Source organism: Rutidosis leptorrhynchoides, chromosome 1, assembly GCF_046630445.1.
Source record: "Rutidosis leptorrhynchoides isolate AG116_Rl617_1_P2 chromosome 1, CSIRO_AGI_Rlap_v1, whole genome shotgun sequence".
Classification (NCBI taxonomy): Eukaryota; Viridiplantae; Streptophyta; class Magnoliopsida; order Asterales; family Asteraceae; genus Rutidosis; species Rutidosis leptorrhynchoides.
In genome coordinates this window covers 278,498,770-278,515,098 of record NC_092333.1, presented here as the reverse complement: position 1 = coordinate 278,515,098, position 16,329 = coordinate 278,498,770, and the positions used below count along the sequence as shown (strand labels likewise).

General features: G+C 35.6%; 1 protein-coding gene across 1 annotated transcript; it reads right to left on the bottom strand.

Annotated features, from left to right (window-relative positions):
* Nucleotides 1-4,962: 4,962 nt before the first annotated feature.
* On the bottom strand, nucleotides 4,963-7,002 carry LOC139897978 (uncharacterized). Its single transcript, XM_071880699.1, has 5 exons — nucleotides 6,617-7,002; nucleotides 6,513-6,516; nucleotides 6,128-6,409; nucleotides 5,946-6,072; nucleotides 4,963-5,873 (listed from the first exon to the last, which is right to left on the bottom strand). Exons 1-5 carry the CDS (start codon nucleotides 7,000-7,002, stop codon nucleotides 4,963-4,965), a joined length of 1,710 nt encoding a protein of 569 aa, XP_071736800.1.
* Nucleotides 7,003-16,329: the final 9,327 nt, after the last annotated feature.

The window sequence follows — 16,329 nt, the reverse complement described above, 5'->3', positions numbered from 1 at the left end:
AATAATAATAATAATAATAATAATAATAATAATAATAATAATAGAGGAGAGAGTGTTTTAGGGCAACACTAGGAAATGCAGCTTTCAACTCTGCATGCCATTTCCATCCAATAACATGAAGACAAATTCCGCATTAAGCATGTAGATTTAGATTATACATACAAAGTGAAAAAATGAGAAACAAAAAAAGAAAAAGAAGTTAGATATGAAGGAGAATGTTGTTGGTACTACAACCGATGTAACTTTTTGTGTTGAGAGTAGTGATCTATGAGAATGTTGGCCGGACTAATATTTCTTTATTTATATTATTATTATTATTATTATTATTATTATTATTATTATTATTATTATTATTATTATTATTATTATTATTATTATTATTATTATTATTATTATTATTATTATTATATTTATTATAATTATAATTTTAATAATTTTTAATTATAATAATATTATTATTATGTTAATATTATCATAATTATAATATACTAATATTACACCTTTTTTTAACGGCGATATCGATATCGAATGTTTTTCATTTGTCACTCACACACGCGTTAGGAAGAAAACGTAATTCATGAAGATGTTGGTAGTACTATCGAAGGTTAAGAAAATCTTAAATCCCCCAAAGTCATTCCCAAATCGTATTGATGTTGGCAGTACCATCAAAGGTTGAAAACTCGCTAACATGAATTGGCAGTACCGCAAGTTAGATCTCAATCTCATACTACTTCAGCCAAACTTCGATGATAATATACTAATATAGATATACTAATATATATTTTCGATGATAATATACTAATATATATATACTAATATATATTAATATATATATACACTATTACTATTGCTTAAAAATATGATGTTCATTTGCAACTTCCAAGGTTTAAGCATATAGGAATCGATTCTTTGCATTTGCTAAGTTTGTTACACCACTGCCAAATCACATATTTTCTTTCTAACATAATGTCACATAAGCATTCAAACTCTTCATCTCAAATATATATTATCTTTTTTATAATATATATATATATATATATATATATAAACCATTCAGGCTTGCCTGAGTGGCCACCGAGTTGTCCAATGAAGCACACCACCCGGGTTCAATTCCTGGCTATGCCAAATTGTTTAAAAAGGGAGTGTGACTAGAGGGTGCGCATAATGCGCAATTCACCCAGTACCAGGTCTCGCGTGATCAATCCATAATTAATGAGTTACTTAATTAAGGATTGAGTGCAATGAGATTTAGATGGAGGGTGGGATGTTTGATAATTATTTTGGGCCCTGATGATCGTCTTTCACTTTAACAATCAAGTGATCAACCACCCCGACCCGGTCTTGATTATTAATTAGCATAATTCACCTCGACACGATGTAAAAGTTCCTTGGGCAAGATCACAAGAGAAAATTACAAAGGTTCGGGCAAATGGCAGAGAATCAACAACCTATAAATGAGAGGCCAAGCTCCCTAATTATAGAATTCAAAATATTCGCGGTCTACGGATTGCTTAACTATCCGCGAAAACTTAGCGAAATGACCCGCAGTCTTTTATTAGCGCAGAAACTGATCCGCTATCTTTATTTTCAGCGAATATTCCAAGCCTTTCGAATATACTTCGCGTAACTTCTATTTTTAGCCTTTAGTAAATAAAATATACATACACAATGCTATGTATATGATCAAGTCCCCCCAGTTTATTATGATACATTTCACGAAGCAAATGTATCATGATAAACTCTAAAAAATAGGATATGCAACTTTAAAAAATATTTGCAACAATTTTTAAATAATAACCCATCGCTAAATTATTAACGTTGAATTTCGCAATGGCAACGCATAATAATAACAGCAACTCTGCAAAGCCGTCAAATCAGAAACACTGTAACGGCTATTTAATTACCGTTGCTACGTTGCGGTAATTTTAGCCGTTAAAAATTAATCATTGCTTTTACGACTTCCTCGCTTAGATTTTAATTATAAATAGCCAGTCGATTCGCATAAACGACTTTACGCTTTCTTCTTCAATTTCTTAATCGACCAAACTTTCTCATCGAAGTTCACACGCATTCTCTGCAATTAAGCGATTCAACCTTTAATATTCTTCAATCCATTACCAGATCTACTACTACGAATGGCATCCTCATCATCTGCCAACACTCCTAGCGCCTTCGTTTCATATATAACGAAGGCGAAAATCCAAACTCTTCAGCAATACTATCCGCTTCTTGCGCAATTCTCGTCCACCGCACCATCAGCGGAGGATAGGGCCAATGCCCCTCCCAAAGGCATGATTACAATTTACGAGGCCGCCATTTCACATGGCAATTTACGCCTGCCTCTTACGCCTTTCTTTCGCAGCGTTTGCGAATACTACAAGGTTGCGGTTGCTCAACTGCACCCTAACGCTATTAATAAAATTGTGCTTTTTGAGATGTATTGCAAAGCACTCAATAAGCAACCATTAGTTAACGCCTTTCGCGCTTTTAACAGCCTTACACCTTATGATAAGGGGTGGTATTCATTCCGCGGTCGCCATGGCGTGATGACTTCTCCCAAGGATTCTATTGGGAACTGGCGCAACTCATTCTTCTTTATTAACAATACCGCCCATGTTGATAGCAACATTCCCAAAGCTTGGTGTACCGAGATGGACGCCACTATGAATGACAAGGTCACCCCGGATGACCTTGAGCAAGATATTTTGAAAATAATCAAGAATGCGGGCTTGATTATGCGAGCGTACTCCAACGTGCCGCTGTATATTGACGGAGTATCCTTATATTGGCTATGGGGCGATTGCGATGCACTTTTGATCAACTCAGCCAACAATGGTGTATTGCTAATACTTTTCTTTTATACAAAAAAGCATGATACATCATTCTTTATATTTGTTTAACTTTTTTGCGGTACCATTTTGCAAAGATTGACCTTGAGTTAGTGATGAGGTCAGCAGACATCAGTAGGATTTGACCGGCACGTCGCTTAAAAGACGGCGACGGCGAAATCATACCTATTGAAGAACCAATTCTCAACACGCTTTCCATCCCTGGTGGCGAAGACCGCGGAAAGCGTAAAGCAGCAGCAGAGGGAGCGACCACTCCTCGCAAAAGACGTATTCGCTCTTTATCCGAACAAGAAACAAGTAAGTAAATTTCAATCCGCATTATTGTTTATACTTCGCTGATGTTTTTGTCTCATTAATTTGCTGTATTTGCTTATTTCTTTTTAGTTGGGCTTTCAGACTCTACAGGGGAGCCAGAACAGCTATACAACATTACTTGGGAAATCCCCGATGATATTTTAGAAGAGCCCGGCAATGAAGATTTAAGTCTTCCTTCTGACGCCGAAGCATCAAACCGCGAAGAAGAAGATGCGGATGAGGCTGTAGAAGAGAAGCAAGCCAACAAACTCTACCGCAAACTTTGCAAGTTTGTACCACAAAATGTACAGCAACAATACCACCAACTCTCATTCGCTCAGGCTGAAAGACAGCGAATACACAACTGTTTCAACGTTATTTTCTTGACAGTTGACAATGTTGAGCGATTCAATGAGATGTCTGACGAATATGAAAAGCAGGTTAAGATTGCTAACGCTCAGCACAGGAAAGCGCAGAAGCTTGAGGCACAACTGAAAAAAAGTTGTGGATGAAAATGTGATGCTCAAAAAGAGAGCGGAATACGTAGAAAATTAGTTTTCTCAACTTGTCAAATACCTGCCTGAACTTGGTGATAAGGTAATGGATTCAGCGCCAGTTACCGAAAAATTTCAAGCTTACGCCCAGGCTGCCAAGCTCGCTACCCGCTGTGAGTGGCATTACTTACTTTGCCAGCTTGGCGATCTTACTCAACCACTTCCCGCAGATATTGCTAGCAAAATATGTCCGACTGATGATGCACAAGAAGCGATGAACATTTCGAAGAAAGAGGTTGAAAAGATCGCTATCCCAGCACTGGAAGAGCTTAGCCGGCGCGAAGGTGTTACTTTTGAAGATATTGAAGCTCTTAAGCTTTAAAATATCTGTTTGAATTGTAAATTCATAATCCGCAATTATATATTGCATTTTTGTAATTTTACGCGTTTCACATAACGCGTTTAGTAATGAAAAATTTATATTCCACAGTTGCAATTTGTCTTATTTATATAGCGCTTTATTTTAATATATATTCATAATTCATAATTCAGACTTGTCCTTTGCAATTTCCATATTCGTTATTGTACACATAACAAACACGTACTTATGCGAAACAATCTTTTATATATTATGAATCTTCTAAGTCCGACAAAACGATCCTTAGGTAATTTATTAGCATTGTGAAGCATCTAAGTATGTCAAGATCAAATACTTAGGAAATTTTATCCTTTCGCAACATTCGTTATTTAACACAAGTGGGCAATTTCATCACTTTGTTTTTAAATTGTTATTTCGCAATATACATCCGCATTAATATTGCATAAGCAAACTGCATCAGTACTTATCAAAATAATACCATATGTTTTGAAATTTCTGCGAAACCTTAGGCGCATTTGCACAAACATTAATTCAGTGTTTTGGAAACCAAGCAATTGTATTCTGCAAAATAATCACTACGCGTGGCCACACGCAGTGTTTTTGCTTTGTATAGAAACAATCACTAACACACAAACTAATTTTTTGTTATTCACTAATTTTCTGCAATAACAATTCAGAAAATGAAAACAACATATTGATCATAATCCAATATGATTAGGCATTCTATCCAAGTTTTTTATCAGAAATGCGTACATTACTCAGTGAGGAATGCTTGCCCTTCAACTCCTACACTTTCGTGCACCATAATAATCGCTCAAAGTGGCTCAACCACCGCTGAAGTCAGCGTGCCAATACCCTTACAAGTAGAGAACTTCACCATTCCATGCAGCGTGGATGGTATTGCGCCAAACATACGCAACTCAGTGCGCCCAAGAATCATGTTAAATCACGATTGATTTCGCATTATATAAATACTCAACAAAGCTTGGCGCCTTAGCGATTCATCGCAGTCATCTACTAGCTCAACTTGTAACTCCAACTGACCAACAGGCCACGTTGATTCTCCTGAATATCCAGCGAGCGAAACCGCAGTAGGTTTCATCAAAGCATTAATGTTTGCAGGCAACTTGCTAAAACATTGCTCATACATTACATCTACACTGCTACCAGTGTCAACATGCACTTTCATAATTACAATACCGGTATTCGCAATGCGGCATGAAACCACCACTGGCTTATCAATATTCGCGGTCAGGCTTGTAGGAGGAAAAGTAATAGAGGGACATTGCCAGCTCGCGATTTGCTCAGATATTTGGAATACTGACATTTCGCCTTGTACCTCTACCACATTAATGACCTGAATTCCGCGCAAGTTCTCTTTCTTGCTCACCATTTTTACTCCAAGATTCTTCACCGCGGGAGCTTTCCGATCAGCGGCATTTGGTACTTGCGGAGCATTAGATTCTGCAGGCAAGATAATCGCATTCGCAGTACTTGTAGTACCTTGTGAAATTAAATGATCTAGCTTGCCTTGCTCATATGCTTCCGCGATCAGCTCTGCCATATCTCTATAGCGATTGGTATCATGTCCATAATCATCATGGAAAATACAAAACTTGGATTTGTCTCGCCTATTGTTCTCCGCTAAACGTTGAAGATCAGGAAAAGATCTCACAACCTTTTCTTGTAAGAGAATTTCCTTGGGCGTTTTTGTTAACATCTGGATGATATTAAAAGACTCGTTGTTCCATTTTCGCGCAGAATAGCAATCCCGACGGCCATATCCATGATTATCATTTTGACCTTGATATCTATCATTGCGCGGGTAACCACCGCCGCCATTTCGCCGCGAATATCCTGAACCGCGGTAATTATCGCCATTTCCATCACGAAAAGAATCATTATCATCTCACCAACTTTTATCCTTACCCCACCCGCAAGCGGGTGTTATAGTACTATCTTCTCTACCATGGAGATAATCATACGTTTCTTGTTGGACCTTAGCGAAAGTTGGAGGGACATCTCTTCGCAATCTTCGCACAAGGGTTGGATGTCGCTGCGGATTAATAGCAAGCAAAAACCCAGAGATTTTTTTTTATCTTCATTCAAACTTGGTATCTTTTGGCACTCATATAAATGTACCGCGTAAGTAATGCGCTCAAAGTTTCCTTGTTGCCTTGTTTGATATCATGACACTGTATATGCGTCTTTTTATGAGGCAAAAGATTTTGAAACTGCAGCAAAAATTTATCGCGAAGATCAATGAAATCGATAATACTGCGAGCTTGCAAGCTATGGAACCATTCCCTTGCTGACCATTGTAAAACCATAGGAAATACTCTACATGCAACGGGCTCATCCCAATTGTAGGTGCTTACCACCCCTTCAAACCTCTGCAAAAAATCCAGAGGATCAGTTAAACCTGAGTAAACTCCCAATGTTGCCGGCACAATGGGTGGTGTAACAATCGGATAATCAGAGATATACTGGACAAACTTGTCTGCAGCCGTGGTAATATCAGTAGTTTTTTTGTGCGGATATCAGTATTTTCCGCTCAAAATTTAGCTATCATATCTTGTAAAAAATTTGGTTGCTCAAACTTGTGTTGCATTGATTTAGGCGCAATGCTTTTAAAAGCATCCGCTAAGAAATTTTGAGCATTTTCTCTGCGCATAACATCAGAAACTTCACCCTCATCCCCATGACGAGGATAGGGTGTCGGCGGCCGACTGCGCTTAACATGTGGAATTTTTACAAATTCCTCCGCACTATCTGAATCATCAGAAAATTCACTTTCTTCTCTTGGTGCTTTCGCAGTCTTTGAATTATAAGCAGAATTTAAAACAACACGTTCTTCCGCATCATCGTTATCGCTATCGCGATGCTCAACAACTAAGCGATCAACCTGTGATCCAAAATCATTCAACGGCCATAGGTAAGTTCGCGGTATGCGAGGTTCGCGACCATCTTTTCTAGCTTGTTCCATAGCAGTGCTGATAATGTGTGACAACCCGTAAATTTTCGGCAAAATTTAAACAAAATTCTTTATATGATTTCATTTAACCTCGACTAATTCTGACGATTCACGAACAATTATTTGTAAATAATTACGCATTAATTTGATATATTAATATTATTATTATTAATATCCTTTTTAAACAAGATATCAATAATTAATATCTTTATTATCAGTATTGTTATTATGAATAAAAAAAATATTGACAAATATTCTTGGAAAAGTAGTAAATCAATTTGTTTATTTTAAAAAAATATATATATATATATATAATCCTTAAAATAAATGATTTTTTTAATAAAATAAATAAATAAATAAATAAATAAATAAATTACTTTTTAATTAAAAATTATAATGGAAAACTACTTTTATTATTTTATTTTGTGCATTATCCCATGACCTAACATTTAATACTTTTGAATTTTAAAATCCCATTAAAAATTAAAATATTTCTTTTTCTTTTAATTATTTTATTCTTTTTACCTAATTTTTTCAAGTATAAATACCTCTCATTTCTCATTCGAACTCACACCAAAATTTCTCTCATTCTTTCTTTGAAGAATTACTACTAGTAAGTATTCTTTTCTTACTTTTTACTTTTTTACTTTTTACTTTTTACTTTTTACTATTTACTTCGGTTTATTTTTTTTACCGAAACATGTAAATAATGTTATAAATTATATGCAATTAAAATTAAAATAAATAACATGTTATAATTAGTAATATATGTTACTAAAAATTATAAAAGTATTTTTATGAATTAATATATAGGAGTTATAATTAAAATCGAATTAATGAATATATATGTATATACACACCTAACGTGAAGGTTATAATTAAAGATAGCGTACAAAGACTACAAACATCACCGCTACTTGTGGCCTAGGGTGATCCTTGTTACCATTATGGGACGCTTGTGGATCTCGAATGCCAAGACTTAGATTCTGGTCAAGAGATCCTGGGCCGCTCGGTAACAATAGATCATTCGAGTGACTTGCATGTTAGCGACGAAGTTTGGGCGAGATTGTACAACATCTTTGTTAAGAATTATAACCCGAACATTCTTAAACTAGAAGCTTACTATAAGTGGAAGTTTTTCATAAATAGTAGGTTTCCAAAAATAGAAACTTTTGAGAAATAGGAACTTTTCTCGAAAACCGTCACTGTCAATATAGTTGCTATATTAATAAATATACTTTATGTCAAGTTAGACATTAACTAATCAAACGTTATACCTCAAGGTTGATATCCAGATCACTTACTTGCTTTACTTTCCTTCTTGCGTGGAATACTTCAACTGCTATTTAATGTGAGTTTTCATATGCTCCCTTTTACTCTTTACATTTTTGGGCTGAGAATACATGCGCTACTTTTATAACTGTTTTTATGAAATGAATACAAATACTAAAACTGATTTTTTGTGAGTTCATCTGCTCCCTTTTTTATATATTTTTGGGCTGAGAATACATGCGCAACTTTTATAACTGTTTTACACGTATCAACTATTAAACTGTGATATGTTGGGCTATGACCAACAAGTCCCCAACCGACAAGTATAAACGATAACTTGTACGGGGCAAACTTGAAAGTCCATTCTAAATATCAGTACCAACTATTAAACTGTGATATGTTGGGCTATGACCAGCAAGTCCCCAACCGACAAGTATAAACGATAACTTATACGGGGTAAACTTGAAAGTCTAGTCTAAATATCAGTACCAACTATTAAAGTATGCTATACCCGGCTATGTCCGACTAAGTCCCTACAGTGATATTTTTAATTGCTGCGGCATTCTTAATTATTGGGGATAGGCCTATCGAGAGTAACGTCCCCGATACATTTGACTAAGTCTTTGTATTACTTGATAATGAAATTAAACGACAAGGACAGAACAATTTGTCACGTTGCAAACAACGTTTAGTCTAAATATCACGCACTGGCATAACTTTTTGATCCTGCGGGAGATCAACTTGACTGGATCTGAGTGATGTACTTATGAAAACAATTCTTGTGGTCTAACACTATTACTGAAATCATTATTTATGACAAACCTATGAACTCACTCAACCTCGTGTTGACTTTTTAAGCATGTTTATTCTCAGGTACTTAAGTATTGCTTCCGCTGTATATCTGCTGCTTTGACGTTGATTGCTTGCTATGCTTGGAGTCTTCATTACATATCATATCAATTAAAGACATATTTATCTTCCGCTGCAAAACTCAACAAAACGTCTCATGTAGAGTCGTTCTCGTTTGTACAACTGTGATTTGATATATTTAGTGACGTCATTCTCCCAGGCCCTATCTGGAGGATGTCACAGATTGGTATCAGAGCAGGTTGTTGTAGAGAACCAGGATTGCATTTTATATGTGCCTTATACAATTAGGTACCTTAGCAATGTAGGACTACAACTATCCTTGACCATAGTGCCTTTAATTGTTGCCTTTAACTGTTAAATGCTACCCTATACTTTAGAAACTTTACTTATCTTAGAATGCCAAGCCAATCCAAGAACTCTGCTCACTTTTCTAAGTATTATCAAATCCCGCCATTGAAATGTCCCGTTCTTATTGATTAAAAACGTTCCATATTAATTGATTTCGTTGCGAAGTTTTGACCTCTATATGAGACGTTTTTCAAAGACTGCATTCATTTTTAAAACAAACCATAACCTTTATTTCATAAATAAAGGTTTAAAAAGTTTTACGTAGATTATCAAATAATGATAATCTAAAATATCCTGTTTACACACGACCATTACATAATGGTTTACAATACAAATATGTTACATCGAAATCAGTTTCTTGAATGCAGTTTTTACACAATATCATACAAACATGGACTCCAAATCTTGTCCTTATTTTAGTATGCAACAGCGGAAGCTCTTAATATTCACCTGAGAATAAACAAGCTTTAAACGTCAACAAAAAATGTTGGTGAGTTATAGGTTTAACCTATATATATCAAATCGTAACAATAGACCACAAGATTTCATATTTCAATACACATCCCATACATAGAGATAAAAATCATTCATATGGTGAACACCTGGTAACCGATAATAACAAGATGCATATATAAGAATATCCCCATCATTCCGGGACACCCTTCGGCTATGATATAAATTTCGAAGTACTAAAGCATCCGGTACTTTGGATGGGGTTTGTTAGGCCCAATAGATCTATCTTTAGGATTCGCGTCAATTAGGGTGTCTGTTCCCTAATTCTTAGATTACCAGACTTAATAAAAAGGGGCATATTCGATTTCGATAATTCAACCATAGAATGTAGTTTCACGTACTTGTGTCTATTTTGTAAATCATTTATAAAACCTGCATGTATTCTCATCCCAAAAATATTAGATTTTAAAAGTGGGACTATAACTCACTTTCACAGATTTTTACTTCGTCGGGAAGTAAGACTTGGCCACTGTTGATTCACGAACCTATAACAATATATACATATATATTAAAGTATGTTCAAAATATATTTACAACACTTTTAATATATTTTGATGTTTTAAGTTTATTAAGTCAGCTGTCCTCGTTAGTAACCTATAACTAGTTGTCCACAGTTAGATGTACAGAAATAAATCGATAAATATTATCTTGAATCAATCCACGACCCAGTGTATACGTATCTCAGTATTGATCACAACTCAAACTATATATATTTTGGAATCAACCTCAACCCTGTATAGCTAACTCCAACATTCACATATAGAGTGTCTATGGTTGTTCTGAAATATATATAGATGTGTCGACATGATAGGTCGAAACATTGTATACGTGTCTATGGTATCTCAAGATTACATAATATACAATACAAGTTGATTAAGTTATGGTTGGAATAGATTTGTTACCAATTTTCACGTAGCTAAAATGAGAAAAATTATCCAATCTTGTTTTATCCATAACTTCTTCATTTTAAATCCGTTTTGAGTGAATCAAATTGCTATGATTTCATATTGAACTCTATTTTATGAATCTAAACAGAAAAAGTATAGGTTTATAGTCGGAAAAATAAGTTACAAGTCATTTTTGTAAAGGTAGTCATTTCAGTCGAAAGAACGACGTCTAGATGACCATTTTAGAAAACATACTTCCACTTTGAGTTTAACCATAATTTTTGGATATAGTTTCATGTTCATAATAAAAATCATTTTCTCAGAATAACAACTTTTAAATCAAAGTTTATCATAGTTTTTAATTAACTAACCCAAAACAGCCCGCGGTGTTACTACGACGGCGTAAATCCGGTTTTACGGTGTTTTTCGTGTTTCCAGGTTTTAAATCATTAAGTTAGCATATCATATAGATATAGAACATGTGTTTAGTTGATTTTAAAAGTCAATTTAGAAGGATTAACTTTTGTTTGCGAACAAGTTTAGAATTAACTAAACTATGTTCTAGTGATTACAAGTTTAAACCTTCGAATAAGATAGCTTTATATGTATGAATCGAATGATGTTATGAACATCATTACTACCTTAATTTCCTTGGATAAACCTACTGGAAAAGAGAAAAATGGATCTAGCTTCAATGGATCCTTGGATGGCTCGAAGTTCTTGAAGCAGAATCATGACACGAAAACAAGTTCAAGTAAGATCATCACTTGAAATAAGATTGTTATAGTTATAGAAATTGAACCAAAGTTTGAATATGATTATTACCTTGTATTAGAATGATAACCTACTGTAAGAAACAAAGATTTCTTGAGGTTGGATGATCACCTTACAAGATTGGAAGTGAGCTAGCAAACTTGAAAGTATTCTTGATTTTATGAAACTAGAACTTTTGGAATTTATGAAGAACACTTAGAACTTGAAGATAGAACTTGAGAGAGATCAATTAGATGAATAAAATTGAAGAATTAAAGTGTTTGTAGGTGTTTTTGGTCGTTGGTGTATGGATTAGATATAAAGGATATGTAATTTTGTTTTCATGTAAATAAGTCATGAATGATTACTCATATTTTTGTAATTTTATGAGATATTTCATGCTAGTTGCCAAATGATGGTTCCCACATGTGTTAGGTGACTCACATGGTCTGCTAAGAGCTGATCATTGGAGTGTATATACCAATAGTACATACATCTAAAAGCTGTGTATTGTACGAGTACGAATACGGGTGCATACGAGTAGAATTGTTGATGAAACTGAACGAGGATGTAATTGTAAGCATTTTTGTTAAGTAGAAGTATTTTGATAAGTGTATTGAAGTCTTTCAAAAGTGTATAAATACATATTAAAACACTACATGTATATACATTTTAACTGAGTCGTTAAGTCATCGTTAGTCGTTACATGTAAGTGTTGTTTTGAAACCTTTAGGTTAACGATCTTGTTAAATGTTGTTAACCCAATGTTTATAATATCAAATGAGATTTTAAATTATTATATTATCATGATATTATCATGTATGAATATCTCTTAATATGATATATATACATTAAATGTCTTTACAACGATAATCGTTACATATATGTCTCGTTTAAAAATCATTAAGTTAGTAGTCTTGTTTTTACATATGTAGTTCATTGTTAATATACTTTATGATATGTTTTCTTATCATAGTATCATGTTAACTATATATATATATATATCCATATATATGTCATCATATAGTTTTTACAAGTTTTAACGTTCGTGAATCACCGATCAACTTGGGTGGTCAATTGTCTATATGAAACATATTTTAATTAATCAAGTCTTAACAAGTTTGATTGCTTAACATGTTGGAAACATTTAATCATGTAAATATCAATCTCAATTAATATATATAAACATGTTGAGGTAACTCTAGTCGGTAAGCTACTGGTCCGACACGATCAATAATCTTGAATGGTCCAATATACCTTGGATTTAATTTCCCTCGTTTACCAAATCGAACAACGCCTTTCCAAGGTGCAACTTTAAGCATGACCATCTCTCCAATTTCAAATTCTATATCTTTTCTTTTAATGTCAGCGTAGCTCTTTTGTCGACTTTGGGCGGTTTTCAACCGTTGTTGAATTTGGATGATCTTCTCGGTAGTTTCTTGTATAATCTCCGGACCCGTAATCTGTCTATCCCCCACTTCACTCCAACAAATCGGAGACCTGCACTTTCTACCATAAAGTGCTTCAAACGGCGCCATCTCAATGCTTGAATGGTAGCTGTTGTTGTAGGAAAATTCTGCTAACGGTAGATGTCGATCCCAACTGTTTCCGAAATCAATAACACATGCTCGTAGCATGTCTTCAAGCGTTTGTATCGTCCTTTCGCTCTGCCCATCAGTTTGTGGATGATAGGCAGTACTCATGTCTAGACGAGTTCCTAATGCTTGCTGTAATGTCTGCCAGAATCTTGAAATAAATCTGCCATCCCTATCAGAGATAATAGAGATTGGTATTCCATGTCTGGAGACGACTTCCTTCAAATACAGTCGTGCTAACTTCTCCATCTTGTCATCTTCTCTTATTGGTAGGAAGTGTGCTGATTTGGTGAGACGATCAACTATTACCCAAATAGTATCAAAACCACTTGCAGTCCTTGGCAATTTAGTGATGAAATCCATGGTAATGTTTTCCCATTTCCATTCCGGGATTTCGGGTTGTTGAAGTAGACCTGATGGTTTCTGATGCTCAGCTTTGACCTTAGAACACGTCAAACATTCTCCTACGTATTTAGCAACATCGGCTTTCATACCCGGCCACCAAAAATGTTTCTTGAGATCCTTGTACATCTTCCCCGTTCCAGGATGTATTGAGTATCTGGTTTTATGAGCTTCTCTAAGTACCATTTCTCTCATATCTCCAAATTTTGGTACCCAAATCCTTTCAGCCCTATACCGGGTTCCGTCTTCCCGAATATTAAGATGCTTCTCCGATCCTTTGGGTATTTCATCCTTTAAATTTCCCTCTTTTAAAACTCCTTGTTGTGCCTCCTTTATTTGAGTAGTAATGTTATTATGAATCATTATATTCATAGATTTTACTCGAATGGGTTCTCTGTCCTTCCTGCTCAAGGCATCGGCTACCACATTTGCCTTCCCCGGGTGGTAACGAATCTCAAAGTCGTAATCATTCAACAATTCAATCCACCTACGCTGCCTCATATTCAGTTGTTTCTGATTAAATATGTGTTGAAGACTTTTGTGGTCGGTATATATAATACTTTTGACCCCATATAAGTAGTGCCTCCAAGTCTTTAATGCAAAAACAACTGCGCCTAATTCCAAATCATGCGTCGTATAATTTTGTTCGTGAATCTTCAATTGTCTAGACGCATAAGCAATCACCTTCGTTCGTTGCATTAATACACAACCGAGACCTTGCTTTGATGCGTCACAATAAATCACAAAATCATCATTCCCTTCAGGCAATGACAATATAGGTGCCGTAGTTAGCTTTTTCTTCAATAACTGAAACGCTTTCTCTTGTTCATCATTCCATTCAAATTTCTTCCCTTTATGCGTTAATGCAGTCAAGGGTTTTGCTATTCTGGAAAAGTCTTGGATGAACCTTCTGTAGTAACCAGCTAGTCCTAAAAACTGGCGTATGTGTTTCGGAGTTTTCGGGGTTTCCCACTTTTCAACAGTTTCTATCTTTGCCGGATCCACCTTAATACCTTCTTTGTTCACTATGTGACCGAGGAATTGAACTTCTTCCAACCAAAATGCACACTTTGAAAATTTAGCGTACAATTCTTCCTTCCACAATACTTCTAACACCTTTCTCAAATGTTCACCGTGTTCTTGGTCATTCTTTGAGTAAATAAGTATGTCATCAATGAAAACAATGACAAACTTGTCAAGGTATGGTCCACACACTCGGTTCATAAGGTCCATGAACACAGCTGGTGCATTAGTTAAACCAAATGGCATGACCATAAACTCGTAATGACCGTAACGTGTTCTGAAAGCAGTCTTTGGAATATCATCTTCTTTCGCCCGCATTTGATGATACCCGGAATGTAAGTCAATCTTTGAATAAACAGACGAGCCTTGTAGTTGATCAAATAAGTCATCGATTCTCGGTAGTGGGTAGCGGTTCTTGATGGTAAGTTTGTTCAACTCTCGGTAGTCGATACACAACCTGAATGTACCATCTTTCTTCTTGACAAACAAAACAGGAGCTCCCCACGGTGATGTGCTTGGTCGAATGAAACCACGCTCTAAAAGTTCTTGTAATTGGCTTTGCAGTTCTTTCATCTCGCTGGGTGCGAGTCTGTAAGGAGCACGAGCTATTGGTGCAGCTCCTGGTACAAGATCTATTTGAAATTCAACGGATCGATGTGGGGGTAATCCCGGTAATTCTTTCGGAAATACATCGGGAAATTCTTTTGCGATGGGAACATCATTGATGCTCTTTTCTTCAGTTTGTACTTTCTCGACGTGTGCTAGAACAGCATAGCAGCCTTTTCTTATTAGTTTTTGTGCCTTCAAATTACTAATAAGATGTAGCTTCGTGTTGCCCTTTTCTCCGTACACCATTAAGGGTTTTCCTTTTTCTCGTATAATGCGAATTGCATTTTTGTAACAAACGATCTCCGCTTTCACTTCTTTCAACCAGTCCATACCGATTATCACATCAAAACTCCCTAACTCTACTGGTATCAAATCAATCTTAAATGTTTCGCTAACCAGTTTAATTTCTCGATTCCGACATATATTATCTGCTGAAATTAATTTACCATTTGCTAATTCGAGTAAAAATTTACTATCCAAAGGCGTCAATGGACAACTTAATTTAGCACAAAAATCTCTACTCATATAGCTTCTATCCGCACCCGAATCAAATAAAACGTAAGCAGATTTATTGTCAATAAGAAACGTACCCGTAACAAGCTCCGGGTCTTCCTGTGCCTATACCGCATTAATATTGAAAACTCTTCCACGGCCTTGTCCATTCGTGTTCTCCTGGTTCGGGCAATTTCTAATAATGTGGCCCGGTTTTCCACATTTATAACAAACTACATTGGCATAACTTGCTCCGACACTACTTGCTCCGCCATTACTCGTTCCGACACCATTTGTTCCTTTCGTTCTATTAACCCCTGGTCCGTAGACCTCACATTTCGCCGCGCTATGACCATTTCTTTTACACTTGTTGCAAAATTTGGTGCAGAACCTCGAGTGATTCTTTTCACACCTTTGGCATAGCTGCTTCTGATTGTTGTTGTTGTTGCAGTTATTATTGTTGTTGGGATGATTGTTGTAGTTGCTGTTGTTGTTGTTGTTGTTGTTGGGCCGTTTGTTGTAGTTGCGATTGATGTTGCGATTGTTGGGATAATTGTTGCGATTATTGTTGTAAT

What these genes read in the sequence shown, in the direction of transcription:
- LOC139897978 (XM_071880699.1), bottom strand. Translation starts at nt 7,002, where the DNA reads ATGGAACAAGCTAGAAAAGATGGTCGCGAACCTCGCATACCGCGAACT. An exon ending in TGAGTGCCAAAAGATACCAA is followed by an intron (nt 6,073 to 6,127) that starts GTTTGAATGAAG and finishes ATTAATCCGCAG; the next exon opens with CGACATCCAACCCTTGTGCG. An exon ending in AACACCCGCTTGCGGGTGGG is followed by an intron (nt 5,874 to 5,945) that starts GTAAGGATAAAA and finishes ACCGCGGTTCAG; the next exon opens with GATATTCGCGGCGAAATGGC.